At 35.2% G+C, this 20,507-nt stretch overlaps 1 protein-coding gene across 8 annotated transcripts in view; it reads left to right on the top strand.

Moving 5' to 3' along the window:
- Positions 1-20,507, top strand: part of CCDC15 (coiled-coil domain containing 15) — a 65,478-nt gene that overhangs the window by 42,412 nt on the left and 2,559 nt on the right. For all 8 annotated transcript variants that reach the window (XM_039872796.1, XM_039872802.1, XM_039872799.1 and 5 more), the window contains one exon: positions 20,178-20,354. In XM_039872796.1, coding sequence (XP_039728730.1) covers positions 20,178-20,354 — 177 coding nt within the window. The remainder of the gene's footprint in view (positions 1-20,177; positions 20,355-20,507) is intronic.

Below are 20,507 nucleotides of genomic sequence, written 5' to 3'. Positions count from 1 at the left end.
TGAGTATATATCCAAAGGAAATGAAATTGCTATCTCAAAGAGCTATCTGCACCTCCATGTTCACTGCAGCATTATTTGCAATAGCCAAGACATGGAAACAACCTAAATGTTTGCCAGCTGGTGAATGGATAAAGAAAATGTGGTATACATATATGTCAGCATGAAAAAATAGAAAATGCTGCCATTTGTGAAAATATGAATGAACTTTGAGGACATGATGTTAAGTGAAATAAGTCAGAGAAAGACAAATACTTTATGATCTCACATATGCAATCTAAAAAAGTCAAACTCAGAGAAACAGAATAGATTGGTGGTAGCCAGTTCTGGCAGTGGGCGAATGTGAATGTGGGTCAGAGGTGCAAACTTTCATACGTAAGTGAGTAAGTTCTGGGGATCTCGTATTGTGCAGCATGATGACTGTAGTTATAGTCTATGACGTACTTGAAATTTGCTAAGAGAGTAGATCTTAAATGTTCTCACGTACACACATGCAAAAGGTAACCATGTGGGGTGATGGGTGTGTTAATTAACTTTATCGTGCTAATCATTTCACAGTATACATGTATTATCAAATCATCCCATTGTATACCTTAAAGTTATACAGTGTTATCTGTCAGTTTTATCTTATCGAAGTTGAAGGGAAAAATGTTGAGTTCCTAGGCAAGGACATCATCCCCTCTTATTCAGGTCTGAGAGTGATTCTGCGTTTATTCAGCAAATATTAATTTGGCATTTTTCATATCCTGGTGCTGTCCTGGGCACAGGCAATACAAAGATTTAAAAGATATGTTTTTTTGTTTGTTTGTTTCTTGAAGAACTCATAATCTAAGTTTGATGGGAGAACAGTTGTATACAAATAAGTAATATAATTAGTATAATAGAAGAAGTAGGTACAGAGTCCCTAAGATCACAGAAGTGGGATTACTATTCATTCTGGAGAGTTAGAGAAATTTTTACATTTCAGTTGGGCCTAGATGGTTAAATGTGTGTTTACTGGGGAAGTGGATAGAGATGGAGAAGTAGAAAAATCAATATAAACTGTGTGAGGGTGGAAGAAAATAATAATATTCATGCAAAGTTTATAATATTCAAGAGCTTTCATATATTTTCTTGTTTGGCTCTTTAAACCTTTAAAATAAACATTTATTGAGAGCCTACAATATGCCAGGTACTGTACTATATACCGAGAATGTAAAACTTGAATATGTGGCCGGGTAGCGGTTCATAGTACAAATTTAGAATTAAAAAAACTTAGATTTGAATTTGCCACTTATTAGTATTAGTTCTGTAACCTTGAGCACATTTCTTCACCACGGAGACTCAATATTCTTTTTTCCACTCCTCAGTTTTATTGAGATATTGTTAACATACAGCACTGTATATATTTAAGGTGTACAGCCTTAAATGATTCGACTTAACATATGCTATGAAATGAATAATGCAATAACTTTAGTTTACATTCATCATCTTATATAGATACAGAAAAAAAAAGATTTCCCTTGTGATGAGATTTCCTTGTGATTAAGGTCTGTATTCTCTAAACAGCTTGCATACATCAGTATTGATTATAGTTGTCATGTTGTACATTACATTTCTAGTCCTTTGTAAAAAAATTTTTTTGTTAAAGTTTAGTTGGCATGCAATATAAAATGAGGATTATAATGCTTATCTTCTAGGTCGTTGATAGAATTAAGTGAATAAATGTATCTAAAGTAACATTGTATTTAAAGTAACATTGTATCATAAAATCCCAATAAGCAATACCTATTACCACAATGATGGTGATGGCAATTATGATGATAATGCTTCTGCTGCTGCTGGTGAATAGGATAAGCACCAAGAGAGACCAGACAATTGGAGAAACAGTGACAAGAATAATAATTATAATACTACATAAAAAGTGAGGCAGGGACAGTCTAGGGAGGTCAGGAAAGGCTTTATAGATGAGTTTATACTCAAGCTAGGTCTTGAAGGACAAATTGGAATTTGCTAGATGGTCAAAAAACTTAGTATGAAAGTATAAAGAAATGTCTGGGAAACTGTAACCTTGGAGTGGCTAAACTGGTGGAAGCGAAGTGGCAGAACGGCTCTGACAAAGCTGTTGAAAGATTTTAAGGCAGAAGATTCTAGGAAGATCACTCCAGCAGCAGAATATGAAATGGTCTGGAGAGGAAAGAAAAAACTAAGGCAAAGAGTCCAGTTAAGAAGTTATTATAGTAGCTAAGGTACAAGATGATGAGGGCATTGGAACAGAGAGTCATATATTTAATAAAATTTAAGAAGTAGAATCCATGTAACCCAATGATCAATCAGTTGGGTTTGGTGTTGAGAAAGGAGTCAAAGGTAATTTCCGATTTTCGTCTTGGATAGCTGAATGAATGGTAATACCGTTAACATAGATAGGGAGTGCACCAAAGAACAGATTTGACCAGAAGCTAGTGAGTTCAGCTTTGCACATGGAATTTGAGAAGCCTGTGAAATATTAAGGGAGGGCTGACTTATACATTTTTTTTTGGAAATAAGGAACTAGAGTTTTGGGAGAAATGGGAACTAAAGATTTCTTTAGGAATTTTCAGTATATGTTTCAATATGAATTGGGACCAAGCACAGAACTAATTCTGGGGAAGAGAGAAACAAGCAAAACTTCTTCTAGTCTTCAGGAACTGAATTAAGAAACCTGGAGATTTGAGAGGGAGTCTCAAACACTTTACCAGTTTTCTCCTCAGGTCTAAATTTGTGCTAAAAAGAAGGCTGAAGGGCTAAGTTGAAAACATCTGGTAAGTGGAGAGAAATTTTCTTTAGTTTTATCATGCTGAGGAGATACAGAGTTCAAGCCACACCATAATGAGGTAGAAGAATAAGGACCCAATATACCAAGCTTTCAGTTGAAAGCCATGAAGAGAGCCATACACTAAGAAGATGGTCTAACCAACTGTAAAAGCCTTACCCAAACTGCAAAGCAGCCTTGATTCTACTGTGTGCTTTATTGGATTAAAGTGATGAACCCTGCCCTATCTGCCTAGCAGAGAAGGGGTGAACTCTTTCTGGTCATAGATAACATCGTTTGGAGCCTCTAAAATTTTTTAAAACAATATTTGGCATTCAATTAAAATTTTCTAGGCATGTCAAAAGATAGGACCAGAAGACCAAAAGCCAAGAGAAAGAAGGGACAGCAGAAGCAGACCCATAGGTGACACAGATATTAGCGTTAGCATATAAGTACTTTAAAACAATTGATTAATATGCTCAAGTAAATAGAGGAAAAGATGAGGAAAATAGATGAAAATATGGAGATTTTCACCAGAGAGCTGAAATCTAAAATGGAAGCAAATAGAAAGTCTAGAAAAGAAATATATCTTAAAATAGGAACTCAGTAGATGCACAATGAGATACCTATTTATATTCACTGGAACAAACTTTAAAAAAAAAAAAAAACCTCACTTTAACAATACCAGATATTGGCAAGGATGTAGATTAGCTGTAACTCATGAATTGGTAGTGAAAGTGGAAAAGAGCACAACTACTTTAGAAAACTGTTTAGAATTTTATATAGTTAAACACACATCTAACTCTGTGACCCAGCCACTTTACTGCCAGATATTCCCTCAAGAAGAAAATGAAAACATATTCGTAAAAACACAGAACAGTGACAGAACATATTATTTTCAAGTGCCTATGGCACATTTATCAAAATTGGTCATATCCTGGGTTACTTTTTACAGTATTGTCTCTGGTTATAATGATATTAAGCTAGAAAGCAACAAGCAGTATATTTTTAAAGAATTCTGGGTCAAAGATAAAATTACAACAGAAATTAGGAAGTACTTTGAAGAAAATAATGAAGATAAAACATTAAAACTTGTCAGATGCTTAGAGGAAATGTTTAAGCTTTAATTGCAATTTATGATAAAAAGTGAAAAAGACCAAAAATTAATGTTTTAAATTTGTATCTTAAGCTGGGAAAAAATAGCAAGTCAAACTAGAAGAAATAAAGAGAGCAGAAACAATGAAAAGTCAACAAATGTGCAATGGAGAAAATCAACAAAGCCAAAATTGATTCTTTGAAAATTTAATTTTGCAAGGGATATATCACTTTTACTAATCAGTCAAAAGAAAAGAGAGAAAACACAATTTACCAATATTAGGAATGAAAATGAGCCATTACCACAGAACCTAGTACCATTAAATGATAGTCTGAACTTTACAGTAAAAATATCATCATTTTGATGAAATAGATAAATGCCTTTTAAAAAATGAAAATGGATGCAAGAAGAAACAGAAACCTGAGTAATCTCATATCACTTAAAGGACTTAAGTCAGTTAATTGAAAATCTTATCAAAAAAAGAAAAATTCAGGCTCAGGTCCAGGGTCAGATGTCTTCCCTAACGGATTCTTTCCAAATATTTCAGGGAAAAATATCTCTAAGTTTTACATAAGCTATTCTAGAGAATAGAAAACAGGAAATATTTCCCAAATAATTGTAGAGGCCAGAATAACCTTAATACCAGACTGGCCAAGGGCATTACAAGAGAGCAGCGTTACAGACTTACTTCTCTCATGAACATAAATGTAAAAATCCATGTAATATGTTAGCCCAGTGACCTTTGAGGGGCACTACTGAAGGCCCTTGTCTTTGGAGCTTCTGCCTGAGCCTCTGCCTCCTGCCCCAGAGCAGCTTCTTAAATACCCTTGAACTTCTCCCAAGCCATGGACCCCATGGAAAGAAAGCTTTTTCAACAGAAACGATGATGAAAAAAAGCGACTAAAACATTCCAAGATGTTTAAGAATGTCTTTGGATGATAGAAGTAGATCATTTTTTTCCACTTCTTTCTGCATTTCTTAATTTCTCAATTTTTATATCATGAGTATTTTTGACTTTGGGAGCCTAAGCAATATCTACATTGTAAGGGGCTCCTTGCTGGTGAATACTCTGTTTATTTTTCAATAGAGAAATGTTTGTCTGTCAATTCACTAATGAGAATGGTTTTCCTGTGAGGTGTATAATAGTTCCTCTGGTATGTTTTATTGTCACATGCTTTTTATCCCCTTTGAGATGTGTTATAATATTATTGTCCTTAAAGCAACATATAAAAACTGCCATGTAAAAAGTGTGTGTGAAGTATTGTGTGTGTGTGTGTGTGTGTGTGTGTGTGTGTGTGTGTGTGTGTTTCCAGATAGAGGTTTCCTCATGAAGTTGTCTAGGGTAACCTTTAGGCAGAATTCTATTTAAATATTTAAAAGACCTTTTCTATTCTTAATGTTCTTTAGCATATATAGTAATATAATCTCCCTGGATAACAATTTCAGCATCTAAGGACTTTGGCTCTCAGGAAGTTCATTCTTATATGTAAGCCAGATTTGTCTTACTATAACCTAGTCATTTAGCATAATTAAGATCTGATCTGCATTAGAAATACGTTCATTTCTATAGTGCCCATGTATAAGCATTTTACAGACTCATCCGGCAGATGACAGAATGGAAATTTAGTTCAGTTCATTTAACTGAAGCCAAGACATCCCTGCTCTGGGTATTTTATGTCTAACCTAAATCTTCTTATGACATGTCTACCACATGGCATAATCGGTAGGGAATTCTTCTTTAACTATACTGCTGACCTTTTTTGAAAGCTTTTCTACTTGAGGCTTTTGGTTTATTGCCATTTCTCACTGAATAATCTTATTCTTCTTGGATTTATACACAACCTCAGAAGAAATATGAAGGTCTCTGTCTTACAGACGGTATCATAAAATTAAATCTTGTAGATAGTTTGCAAATAATTAAAAAATATTTTTTGCTTTTTTCCTGTTGAAGAAACTAAATCATTTATGCCTTCTTTTCATGGAGGTTATATGATTTAACTTAAAGTCAAAACCACTTCAGCAGCATTCTAAAATGAACTATATCTGCTTTCTAAACAGGAATTGATGAAAGCTGCTTTACCTCATCTAGTTTTAATAAGAATCAAATGATACATTTTGTTCATTTAGTAGCTGTTTATTGAGCATCTATATACTGGTAGACATGATGCTAGACTTAGGGGGTGCAAAAAACATGATCCCACTCTTCAGGGATATTACTAGCTAGATTTCACTTACTAATGGGCAGGCAGATAAATGAATAGATAATTATAATACCATATATTAAGTATTACAAGACAATATAGCATGTGGTTAAGAACATGGAGAGATATGTGTTCAAATCCCTGCTCTGCTACCTACCAGCCATGCAGCTTTGGGAGTGTTACCTCTATGAGCCTCAGTCTCTTCTCTATAAAATGGGGATTGTAATGATATATACCTCATAAAGTTGCTGTGAGGATTAAATGAGGTAACATGTAAATGTGCTTCATTCATAACCTGCTACATAGTATGTCCTCAATAAATGTTATTTGCCAAATACTTAAGGGAAAAAGTTACACCAGAGAATGAAAAATAGGGAATACTTCCAAAATAATTATAGAGGCCAGTATAACCAGAGGCCAGTGTAGTACCAACCTAACAAGGACAGTATAAGAAAGCCATATTACAGACCAATCTCTCATGAAAAACTCAAGTAAAATATTAGTAAAATAAAATATTTCTTGTAACATTAGAAGAAAAAAGGTGTAAGACTGTACGAGAGCACAGAGACTGTGTTTTGAACACAAATTTGGGGGTATGATGTAGCAGAAGGACAAGGAAGACTTTCTGGGCTGTGTTTTGAAGGATTAGAAGCAGTAGTATGAGAAAAAATGGGAATTGGATTGGGGAAAAGAATGTATGGGAATTCTAGGCAAAGGAACTAGCACTGTAAAAGCAGTGACTCTTGAGAGAAAATGACACTTCTGATTTTGATGAGATTGGGCCTAATGTAATGGCAAGAGGTGAGTCTTAAGAAATAAGGAAAGATGAGATCATAAAAAGCTGTGTCATGAGAAAGAATTTGGATTTTATCCTGAAAACAGGAGCCATTTAGAGGCGTTGTGGGGAATAGATAACATGACTAAAACTAGATGTTAGGAGATTATTGAAGTAATATACTTAGAAGATGAGAGGTAAAATTGATTTTTTAAAAAAAGATTATTACGTATTAAACCCTTACTGTGTGTCAAGCACTGCACATAGATTATCATCTCATTTATTGATAGTCCTGCAGGCTAGTGGTAGCTACCATTCATTGAGTGTTTACAATGTGCCAGGCATAGTGTTGAGTGTTTTAGAGGCATTAGGTCATTTCCTCACTTCAATAACCTTATGAGGTAATTTTTATTCTTTTCATTTAATAGATGAGAAAATGAACCCTAGAGAGGTTAAGTAATTTGCCTGCATTTAAGATCACACTTAGCAATAGCAGAACCGAGATTCAACCCCAGATTTATTTGACTCCATCACCTAACCTCTTTGGTGTCTGTAACACGGCCTTTCAGATAAGCCAGGGCTGGGGAGGCAATGAGGAGGAGGTGGTGTTAAGAGCATAAGAGATAAAATTGATAAGATTTTGTTAGAGAATTCAAATATCAGTCCCAAGTTTATGGCTTAGGCAACAAGGTACATGGTATACAATGAAACAGATTTGCCAGGAAGGAGGTCGGTAGAGGTGGACAGGATACGTTTAGATTGAAGCATACTGGGTTTGATGTGCTTAAAGGAAATCCAAGTAGAGAGTCTAGTAGGAAATATTAAGTTCTTTTTAGTAATGATTTCAGAAATCACTAAGGAAGAATACTATCAGAATCAGAAAATGAGGAGGAGAAAAAGGTTGAACAGAAAAACAGGATCAGCAGGCAAAGATTTAGACCATTAGATTAGACCTCAATCCTGTTGTGCCAAAGAGGAAGATTTCTTCCTCCTCCTTGAGGAGTTATTTTTCTAACAGGTTACCTCTCTTAACCCTGAAATAAACCTGTTTCTTAATCTTAGAAGCAGAATTCCTATTATTTGAAAATATTGGTGTTGGCCAATTTCTGTGATTACTCTAGAAGAAAGAATCCATAGAGCTAAAAAGATAGCCTTCATTTTTGGTTCCAGGTCTCTGTTTTAGTTAACTGTGTAAAGGATTAGTGTGGCTTTATCATATGGCAGATGACTGAGTAACAAGGAGAATTTTTGAGCTGTTGAAATTATAAGAATATATTTTTAATGCAGTTTGCCTGTGATATCACTTTATTTTCAGGAGTCTCTTCAGAATGTAAATATTGATGTCTACTTGTTTCGTTGTGCAAACACCCTGGGTAGCAATGTTTTATATTCTTACTCCTTTAAAAAAAATTTTTTTTCAAAGCATAGTTGACATTACATTAGTTTCAGATGTACAGCATAGGGGTTAGACATTTATATAACTTAAGAAGTGATCCCCCCATAAATCTACTACCCACCCGGCACCATACATAGTTATTACATTATTACTGACTGTATACCCTATGCTGTACTTTACATCCCTGTGACTACTTCGTAACTGCCAATCTGCACTTCTTAATCCCTTTACCTTTTCCCTCAGCCTCCCAGCTGACCTCGCCGCCGCCCCAACTCACCAATCTGGCAACTAGCAGTGTGTTCTCTGTCTGACTTTGTTTCTGTTTTGTTAGTTGGTTTATTCTGTTCTTTAGACTCCACATATAAGTGAAATCATATGATGTTTGTCTGACTTATTTCACTTATCATAATACCCTCTAGATCCATTCATATTGTTTCAAATTGTAAGATTTCATTCTTATTTTATGGCCAAGTAATGTTTTGTTGTATATATGTACCACATCTTTATCCAATTATCTATTGATGGACACTTCTATTGCTTCCATATCTTAGCTCTTGTATATGAAATGTCCTTCTTTGGCTCTTGTATAGCTTTTGTTTTAAAGGTTATTTTGTCTGATATAAGTACTGCTACCCCAGCTTCTTCTTCATTTTCATTTGCATGAAATATCTTTTTCCATCCTTTTTCTTTCCATCTCTTTGTCTCCCTTCCTTCTTCCTTCCTGCCTGCCTGCCTGCCTTCCTTCCTTCATTCAGATCCTTCCTTCCTTCCTTCCTTCTGCCTTCCTTCCTGCCTTCCTTCCTGCCTTCCTTCTTCATTCCTTCTTGCCTGCCTGCCTGCCTGCCTTCCAAGAAAGCAGAGCTTTATTTAAAGAAATGGTGCCAAGCCCGGAGACACAGGTGAGCTAGTACTCAAAGACCTGGCTCCTCTGTGTGTCTTTCTATCTGAAGTGAGCCTCTTGTAGGCAACATATGTATGGGTCTTTTTTTTCTTATCCATTCAGCCACACTGTGTCTTTTGATTAGAGCACTTAATCCATTTCCATTTAAAGTAATTACTGATAGGTATGTAGTTATTGCCATTTTGTTATTCATAATTTTTATTTTCTTCCCTTCTTAAAAAAGTCCCTCTAATATTTCTTATAATACTGATTCAGTGGTGAACTGCTTTGGTTTTTCCTTGTCTGAGGAGCTCTTTATCTGTCCTTCAATTCTAAATGATAGCTTTGCTGGGGAGCATAATCTTGGTTATAGGTTCTTGTTTTTCATCATTTGAATATTTCATGCCAGTCTCTCTGGCCTGCAAATTTTCTGCTGGGAAATCAGCTGACAGTCTTATGGGAGTTCCCTTGTACGTAATTCTTACTCCTTTTTACAGAAGTCTGACACTGATTTCAGATACGTTTCGGCACACCAGAGAACTGCTATAATTGTATTCATGTCAGTACTCTGGAGAAAAAAAATCCGTATATTGACATGTTGATTTATGACCTAGTTTAGTTTCTATTGTGTATAAGTAAAAGGTTTATTTATGCAAGAGACCTTAAAGATCTCAGAGAAGAATAAAAACTTGTTTATATCAGCTTTTTAAATTAGCTTTGTCATTTTTTATTTTATGATCCTTTCTGAAACTACTGCATGGCAGAAGTTCTTAACATGAGATTCTGACCAAAGCTGTGGATTTTTTTCCCAGAAAAATACCTTTGAGACACGCAAGTGGAGATGTCAAATTGGTAGGTGCTTAAATAGGTTTGAATCTCAGGTGAATGGTCTGTGATGGAACTGTAGCTTTATGAGTTACAGGTGGTAGTGGATGGTCACTGAAGCAGAGGACATATGTAAAGTCACCTGGGAAGAAGGTAAAGAGTAAGAAGTGGAGAATGCCTAGATATCTTTTATTTCTGTTCGTGTACTATGACTTTGAAGGGTCACAAACTATTTTAATATCTAAGATTTTTTGCTTCCTTAAATTAATTTTTGTCCTCTTGGGTACAATATTGTCCCTGTTGAGAATGTATGTGCTAGATGGATTAAATGACCTGTAAGTCACCATTGACCTAGAGAGAGCTGTTTCAATGGAGTGATTAATGGGTCTAAAAGCCATATTGGAGTGGGTGAGGAGTACAGGCAATAGAGACAGAAAGTGTAGACAACTCTTAAGATTTTTGACTGTGGAGAGTATCTGATTCCATCATTTCTAGTAACTCCTGTTATTAAGACCTAAGGTATCAGCATTTGAAAAACAATGCTGACCTGTTTCCTTAAGCTCTTAGTTTACTGGTATGGAGAATAATTGGTATAGAGAATTATACCAGTGACTGAGCTTTTCTGTTATCATTCTCTTGGGTCCATTTAAATTTCACCATCGAAAGCCTCAATTTGATTAATTATGTACAGAAAAATATTTTTCCATTTGTCTTTTTCGCAAGGTAAGAAGTTACTGAACTAAGCAAATATGAATGTCCTCAAAATACTTTTCTTTACTGGCTCTCTTTGAAATAAGATATCTATGTATGTAGATCCCTAGCCAAGAGCACCTGTGATCTTAGCCGTGCCTTCTAACTTTAGTACTTTTTAAGTATGCAGGGAGACATATATTTTAAAGTCAATTGTGAATGAGCATGTGCCTGTTTTGGCCTCTCCCTACATCACTTTTCTCACATTCCTGGGACACTGCCTCATATGCTTTTAAATTTCGATCTTCACTGATATAAAAACATACCTTTCTGCCCAAGTTGCAATAATGACATTTCTCACCTCTACTCTATTACAACTTTATATTGCATTTGAGTTTGAATCCTACCATAAAAGCTATGTTTACGTTCTATAATCTTTGAGGAATACTCAATTTAGACTTAAGCAGTTGTAGCTCGGGAAAGAATAGCAAGTGGGGAGAACAGTTGTAAGAAATCCTTGTTTAAAGTGGGCTTGTCACTCTGCTAGATGTGGCCAGTGATTAGCTGTCAGAATCTGAATGGACTTAGTTCCTCATACAGCACAACTACCATGTCTCTTGTACTGTTTCAGTGCTTGATGTTTCAGCCTTCGTAGGACGGCTTCCTGGTTTCCAACATATACCTATGTTAATCTAACTAAAAGGAAAGCCTTAATCTCCCTGGAGTAAATAGCCTGCCATGAATAGATAGAAGCCCAGAATTTTCAGCAGTCCATGATTTATTGAAGAGGTGTAGTGTGAATTGAAATCATACTACTATTTAGAAAACAACAGCTCATTTGTTTCAAAGTAATTTTTAGCAACTAAAATTATCAGCGTATGTTTATTAGCTCTAGTCTTGAGTCAGTCATATTTCTTAACAAAAGCTCTTAGGTTTCTGATGATTTTCTCAATTAGCTATGTATTTCCTCCACTTGTGGTTTTTTTTAAATAAGCATAATTGAAGTTCACTAAGCTGCACATATTTCAAGTTTAATTATATATTTCAGGTTTGACATATATATGTCAAAACATCAAAGTTTTTATATACTTTGTATATACTTTATATATACATATATATGTGTATATATGTACACACACACACACACACACACACACATACATGAAACCACCACCATAGTCAAGATAGTAAGTGTATGTATCCTTCTTAAAAGTTTCCTCATGCCCTTGGTAGTCCCTCTTTTCTGCCCCTCCCTGTCCCCCTCCTCCCCAATCAAACTCTGGTTTGTTTTAGGTGACTATAGATTAGTTTGGGTTTTCTGGAATCATACAGTGTATATTCCTGTGACCAACAACTTTTACTCAGAATAACTATTTTGAGGTTCATCCCTGTTGTGTGTATTAAGAGTTCATTCTCTTTTGCAACTGAATGGTATTCCATTGTATAGGTATACCACAATTTGCTTAACCATTCATAGGTTGATGGACATTTGGGTTAGTTCCAGTTTTTTTGTCTATTACAGTGAACATTTATGTATGAGTCTGTGGAAGTATGTTACCTTTTCTCTTGGGTAAATACTTGGGAGTGGGAAGGCTGGATCATATGATAGATATGTAGTTTATTTTTAAAAGAAACTGTTGCACTGTTTTCCAAAGTGGTTGTACTATTTTATATTATTGCCAGTAGTGTAAGAGAATTCAAGGTCCCTACATACTTACCAACACTTGGTATGGCCAGTCTTTTTTATTTTAGCAATTTGAATAGATGTGTAGAAGTATCTCACTGTGGTTTCAGTTTGCATTTCTTGAGTGACTAAAGCTCTTGAGCATCTTTTCAAGTGCTTGTCATCTGTACATTGTTTTTGGTGAAGTGTCTGTTCAAACCCAAATTTTTAATATGAGTTGTCTTATTTTGAGTTCTTTAATATAATTTGGATACAAGTCCTTTGTCAGATATATGCTTTGTAAAAATTTTCTCCCAGTCTGTGGCTTTCTTTTCATCTTAATATTGTCTTTTAAAGAGCAAAGGTTTTAAATTTTGATGAATTCCTTTTTTTTCAATTTGTTTTTTTAATAGATTAAACTTCTGGTGTCATATTTAAGAAATCCTTACCTAACCCCAAAACACAAAAATTTTTTTTCTTGTTTTCTTCCAAGAAGATTATCATTTTAGGTTTTACATTTAGATCTGTGTTCCAATTTGAGTTAATTTTCATATATTGTGTGAAGTTTATTTCTTTTGTGTGTAGACATTCATTTGTTGAAAAGGCTATTCTTTCTCTACCACATTACCTTGGTGCATTTCTTAAAAATTAGCTATTGAACAAATAATAAAAGAAGATTGGTAAGCTGAACTTCATCAGAATTAAAAACCATGAAGAAAATGAAAAAACTACAGAATAGAAAATATTTGCAAATCATATATCTGATAAGAGACTTGTATTTAGAATATATAAAGAACTCATACAACTCAATAATAAAAAGACAGCCCAATTAAGAAGTGGACAAAGGATTTAAAAAACATTTCACCCAGAACAAAGGATTTAAATAAACATTTCACAGGAAAATATACAAATGGCTAATAAGTACATGAAAAGATTCTCAACATCATTAATTATTGGGGAAGTCGATACCACAATGAGATAACACTTCAAACACACTACAATGGCTATAATAAAAAAAGGCAAGTAATAAGTGTTGATGAAAATGTGGAGAAATTAGAATTGCCATATGTTGTTGATGGGGAAAGTAAAATGATAGTTACTTTGAAAAACAGTTTCACAGTTTCTCAAAAGTTTAAACATAGAGTTTCCATGTTTATCAGCAATTTCACTGCTGGGTATATAACCAAGAGAACCGAAAATGTCCTTCCACCCAAAAACTTACACAAATTTTTTATAGCAGCATTATTCAAAATAGCCAGGAAATGGAAGCATTCCAAATATCCAAAAACGGATGAATAGATAAGTAAAATAATAATATATCTATACAGTGGAATATTGGCAATAAAGAGGAACGAAGTGCTGATACATGCTACAACACAACATGATGGACTTTGAAAACATTATGCCAAATGAAAGAAGCTAGTCACAAAAGGCCACATATTGTATGATCCCATTTATATGAAATGTCTAGAATAGGCAAATATCTAGAGACAGCGATTAGTGGTTGCCTGGGCTATCCGGGAGGGTGTGGAGAGTGACTGTTAATGAGTACAATGTTTCTTTTGGAGGTGATGAAAATGTTCTCAAATTACATTGTGGTGATGGTGAACTTTATGGTATGCAAATTATATCTCAGTAAAGGTGTTAAAAAATCAGTTATTCGTATATGAATGAGTTTATTTCTGGACTTTGTTTTCTGTTCCATTGATCTACTTGTCTCTCTTTATGCTAATACCATGATGTTTTGATTAGTTTTGTAGTAATGCTTGAAATCAGGTAGTGTTAGCTCTCCATTCCCACCCACCAACCCCTGCCCTGCAGAGTTGTCTTGGCTATTGTAGGCCCTTTGAATTATAAAATCAGTTTGTCAATTACTATAAAAAAGCCTTCTTGGATTTTGATTGTGATTGTGTTGAATATATAGATAATTTGGAGACAATTGACATCTTAACAAGGTTGAGTCTTATAAACCTTGAAGAAGCCATCTCCTTTATTTAGCTCTTCTTTAATCGTTTTTCTTAGTTATAGTTTTTAGCGTATAGTTTTTTAGCGTATAGTTATAGTTTTTCACATCTTTTTTCAGATCTATCCCTAATTATTTCATATTTTTGATACTATTATAAATGGAATTTTTTAAAATTTCAATTTCTGACTTTTTTGTTGCTAATATATGGAAATGCACAGTTGAGTTTTGGATATGGATCTTGTACCCTGAGACCTTATTAAACTCAATTCCATTGGATTTTTTAACATAGTGATCATCTTTAAACAAAGACAGTTTCAGTTCTTCCTTTTAATCTGGATGTCTTTTATTTCTCTTTCTTGCCCGATTACACAGGCTAGAACCTCCAGTAAAATATTGAATGGAAGTAATGAAAGTGGACAATCCCTGATCTGAAAGAGAAAGCATTTAGTCTTTCACCATTAAGTATGATATTAGCTGTAGTTTTTTCATAGATGCCATTTATCAGACTGAGGAAGCTTCCTTTTCTTCCTAGTTTGTTGGGAATTTTTATCAGGAATGAATGTTGGATTTTGTCAATTTTTTTTCTCTCTAGTAAGATGGTCATACACACACATACACGTACACACAGTTGACCCTTGAATACATGGATTTAGATTTGCATATAAGTGACCCACACAGTTCAAATCCATGTTGTTCACAAGTGTCAACTGTAGTTTTTCTTTTTTTAGTTTGTTAATATGGTAAATTGGGTTCCCAGACTCAATTCCAACCTTGGAGGAGGGGTCCCCGACACCAACGAACAATTCTCAAACGCCAGTAGGCTGTCCAAGAATTCAACTAAATTCTGACACTATTCATAGATAGCATCAGGTTTCTATAGGTTAAGGGTTTGGTCCTACAAGACAGCACCACCCCCGCCACCCCTTCAGATGCCAGTCACAAGCCCAGGCTGTTTTGTTACCTTTGCTTCTGACCAACCAGCTACAGACTGGAGGTTTGGTTTCAGTGACCTACTTCTTGGCGACTCAATTCAGGTGCCAGGTTTTTATCTATACTTCGTACACCCCGTTCTCCTTGCTAGAGAGGCTCACAGAACTCAGAGAAACATGTTACTTACTAGATCACCGGTTTATTGTAAAAAAGGAGGATGTAACTCAGGAACAGGCAGATGGAACAGATACAAAGGGCAAGAATGTGGGGAGAGGCGTGGAGCTTTCATGCCCTCCTCAGGCACACCACTCTCCCTCATCTCCACATGTTCACCAACCCAGATGCTCTTTGAATTTTTATGGAGGATCATTATTGATCCTCCATAAGTCATGATTGATTAACTCATTGGCCATTGGTGATTGATTCAATCTTCGGCCCCACTCCTCTCCCCAGAGGTCAGGGGTAGGACTGAAAGTTCTAACCTTCTAAGCACTTGGTGGCTCCACTGGCAACCATCCCCCACCCTTAGGTGCAGTCCAAAAGTCAACTCATTAACATAACAAAAGACAACTTTGTCACTCTCATCACTTAGGAAATTTTAAGTGTTTTAGGAGCTCTGTGCCAGAAATGGGGACGAAGATCAAATATATATATTTCTTATTATAAATCACTATATTACATATGATAAATAACATTGTTTGATTTTTGAATGTTAAACCAACCCTGTGTTCCTGGGGTGCACCCTACTTTGTAATAGTGTATTATCCTTTTAATATATTCTTTGATTAGGTTTGCTAAAAATTTTGTTTAGGATTTAACTCTGTGTTTTAAGAGATACTGGATTGTACTTCTCTTGTAATATCTTTGACTGATTTTGGCTTCTGAGTGATGCTGGCCTCATAGAATGAGTAGGGAAGTAGTCTCTATAATTTTTTTGAAAGAGTTTATGTAGAATTGGTGTTATTTCTTCTTTAAATGTTTGGTAGAATTTACCAGTGAATCCACATGGTTCTGGACTTTTCATTATGGAAAGATTCTTAATTTTCCATGTTGATAATAGACAGGGCTATTCAGGTTATCTATTTTTTTCTTGATTAAGCTTTAGTAGTTTGTGTCTTTCAACAAATTTGTCATTTCATCTAAGTTGTCAAATTTATTGGCATAAAATTGTTCTTAGTATTCTCCTATTCTTTTAATATCTGTTTCTATGAATTTGACTACTGTACACCCTCATATACATGAAATCATACAGTATTTCTCTTTTTGTGATTTACTTCACTTAGTAGAACATCCATATTATACATAGCATGTGACAGGATTTCTTTCCTTTTTAAAGCTGAAAATATTAATATTCGATTGTGTGTGTGTGTGTGTGTGTGTGTGTGTACACACACACACACACACACACACACACACCACATTTTGTTTATCCATTCATCTGCAGATGGACATTTGGGTCGTTTCTGTCTCTTGGCTATTGTGAATAGTGCTGCCATGAACATGGGTGTGCAAATACCTCTTCCAAACCCTGCTTTCAGTTCTTTTGGACATAGTCCCAGAAGTAGAATTGCTAGATCATATGGTAGTTCTATTTTTAATTTTTGAGGAATATCCATATTGTTTTCCAAAGCAATGGCATCATTTTACAATCCCATCAACAATGCACAAGAGTTCTTTCCAGTTTCTCACATCCTTGCCAACACTTGTTTGTTTTGTTTTTTGATAGCGGCCATTCTAATGTGTGTGAGGTGATAGATCATTGAGGTTTTGGTTTGCATTTTTTAATGATTAGTGATGTTGAGCATCTTTTCATATGCTTGTTAGCCATTAATAGATCATTTGGAGAAATGTCTATTCAAGTCCTTTTCCCATTTTGTAATTGGATTATTTTCTTTTTTTATGCTTTTTATTTTTTTGGATTATTTTTTTCTGTGGTTTATTTTGATAATTTCTGTTGTTGTGCTTCCAGATTTATTCTCAACATTTAATTTGCTGATAATCCCATCCATTGTATTTTTTTATAAAGACTTTATTTTTATTGAAAAGTTTTAGGTTCACAGCAAAATAGAGAGGAGGGTACAGTAATTTCCCATATACTCCCTGCCCCCCTGACATTAAGAGCCTACTGCATTATCAGCATCTCCCCCTACTATGGTACATTTGTTACAATGATGAACCTACACTGAAACATCATTATTACCCAGAGTTTATATTAGGGCTCACTCTTGGTGTTGTATATTTTTCGGTTTGAACAAATGTATAATGACATGTATCCATCGTCATAGTATCATACAGAATAGTTTTACTGCCCTAAAAATTCTCTGTGCTCTGCCTACTCATCCCTCTTTCCTTTCCCATCTCTCAACTTCTGGCAACCATTGATCTTTTCACTGTCTCCATTGTTTTGCCATTTTCAGAATGTCGTATAGTTGGAATCATACAGTATGAAACTTCGGATTGGCTTCTTTCGCTTAGTGATATCCACTTAATTTCTCCAGTCTTTTTTATGGGTTGATAGCTCATTATTTATTAGCACTAAATAATATTCCATTGGCTGGATATACTACATTTTATCCATTCATCTACAGAAGGACATCTTGGTTGCTTCCAAGATTTGGCAATTATGAATAAAGCTCCTATAAAAATCAATGTGCAAGTTTTGTGTGGATATGTTTTCACCTACTTCGAGTAAATACCAAGTAGCATGATTGTTGGATCATATGGTAAGAGAACAATTAGTAAAGTGGCTGTGCCATACTGCGTTTCTACCAGCAATGAATGAGAGTACCTATTGCTCCACATCCTCGTCAGCATTTGGTATTGTCAGTGTTCTAAATTTTGGCCGTTCTAATAGATGTGCAGTGGTATCTCGTTGTTTTAATTTGCATTTCCCTGATGATATATGATGTGGAGCGTCTTTTCATATACTTATTTGAAGTCGAGTAGTGTCTGTCTTCCAACCTTGTTCCTCTCCTTCAATATTGTGTTGAGTTTGGGACTTTTGCCTATCTGCATAAATTTTAGAACCAGTTTGTCAATATTTATAAAGTAACTTGCTAGGATTTTTATTGGGATTGCATTGAATCTATAGATCAGGTTTGGAAGAACATAGACAATTAGGGCATCTGTGAACAAGGACAGTTTTGGTACTTCCTTCTCATTCCTTAAGTCTTATTTCCTTTCTTGTCTTATTGCATTAGCTAGGACTTCCAGTATCATGTTGAAAGGGAATGTGAGAAGGGAAATCCTTGCCTTGTTTCTGGTCTTAGTGGGAAAATGTCTTGTTTCTTACTTTTGAGTATGTTATTAGCTATAGGTTTTTTGTAGCTATTCTTTATCAAGTATAGGAAGTTCCCCTCTATTCCTAGTTTACTGAGGGTTTTTATGTTTTTTTGTTTTTTTAATCATAAATGGTGTTGGATTTTGTCAGATGCTTTACCTGCATCTATAGGATCATGTGATTTTTCTTAAGTAGCCCATTGATGTGATAGATTACATTAATTGATTTTTTTCATGTTGAAACAGCCTTGTATTCTGTGGCACATAATTTTTTTATACATTGTTGGGTTTGATTTGTTAATACTTTTGAAGATTTTTGCCTCTGTGTTAATAAGAAATAACAGTCAGTAGTTTTCTTTTCTTGTAATATCTTTCATCTGGTTTTGGTAATAGGGTAATGCTTGCCTCATGGAATGAGTTGAAAAGTATTCCTTCCTCTGAAAGAGATAGTAGAGAATTGGTGTAATTTCTTCCTTAATTGTAGAATTTACCAGTGAACCCATCTGGGCCTGGTGCTTTCTGTTTTAGGAGGTTATTAAAGAAATTCCATATCTTTAATAGATATAAGCCTCTTCTCTAGTGTATTTTTCATCTCAGAAATTATAGTCTTCATCTTGAGAAGTTTGATTTGTTTCTTTATATCTTAACTTTATGAACATACAGACTATAGTTTTAATGTCCGTATGTGCCAATTCTAATAACTGTGAGTTCTGTAGATGTCTAGCATTATGTTTTTTTACCTTATTGGTTGCTGGATATCTTTATATTCTTATAAATTTTCCCGAGGTTTGGTTTGGGTTGCAATTAAGTTACTTTGGGGCTTTGGTTTACAGTTTGTTAGATGTGTCTGGAGCAGTGCTCAGTCTAGGACTAATGATTATTCCTCACTACTGAGGTAAGATCATTGTGAAAACTCTGCCCAAGCCCTGTGCGTTATGAGTTTTTCAAGTCTGACTGGTGGAACAGGCATTATTCCCTGCTCTGTGTGAACACAAGGCACTGTTCCTTGTTACCCTTTTGGATGGTTCTGTCCCTCGCCTCAGGTCATTTTCTTACATACGTGCATAGTACTCTGCTGTGTCTTAGAAGGAGACCTTCTGTAGATCTTTAGGGTTATCTCTCTGAGCAACTCTCTCCTCTTTGGTATTATGTCTTATGAACTTTAGTTGCCTTTGTGTCCCTGGACTTTTAGCTCCATCTCCTCAACTCAGGGAGTCCACTAGGCTGCACCTCAAGTGCTCTGCCTTGTACCACGGCTTGGAAATTTTCGAGGCAGTGAGCTTGACAGTTATAGGGCTCACTTCGTTTATTTTCTACCTGTCAAGGATCATTGTCTTTTATTGCCCGATGTCCATAATCTTGAAAACCTTTTTTTTTTTTTTTTTTTTTTTTTGTATTTGTCTGGTTGGTTGGTTGATTGGTTGGCTGATTTTAGCCAAAAGCAGGAGTTCTTTCTACTTGTAGTTTTAACCCAAGGAAGCTCTCATACTTTGATTCTTACAGAAAAACTCTTGTTAGTAATCATTGGCCATATAAGCTATAGGATAAACTCAAATCAGTCGTCAGGAGTTTTCGAAGCTATTCTAGGGGTGTTAAAGTGATTTCGTGACTCCCTTTTTCTGGGAATTTCTTGAGTTATTTGGACCTAGAAGCTAATTCAAAATAATGATTTTATGAAATTCCTCACCATGTTATGATTTTATTCTCAGAATTAAGAAAAAGAAAGAGCAGCAACGTTATGCTGAAGAGCAGAAGCTGTTAAGAAAGAACTTTTCTGAAGAGCCATCTTCAGGGGAGAAGATGAGTGAGATATTAGCCCAGCTACACCTTGAGGAAATAAAAGGAGCCAGAGAAAAACAGCAACAGAGAGAAAAGGAATACCAAAGGTACTTTGGTACTTTGAAAAGTTTCGCATGATATCCTGGCTCTAGAAGAGACTTATTAGGAAGTCAGTGTTCTCTCTCTCTTCCTTCCTTCCTTCCTTCCTTCCTTCCTTCCTTCCTTCCTTCCTTCCTTCCTTCCTTCCTTCCTTCCTTCCT

The sequence above is a fragment of the Pteropus medius genome, unplaced genomic scaffold (genome assembly GCF_902729225.1).
Source record: "Pteropus medius unplaced genomic scaffold, Ma_sr-lr_union100, whole genome shotgun sequence".
NCBI classification, from domain to species: domain Eukaryota; kingdom Metazoa; phylum Chordata; class Mammalia; order Chiroptera; family Pteropodidae; genus Pteropus; species Pteropus medius.
This window is presented reverse-complemented; position numbering and strand designations above follow the sequence as displayed.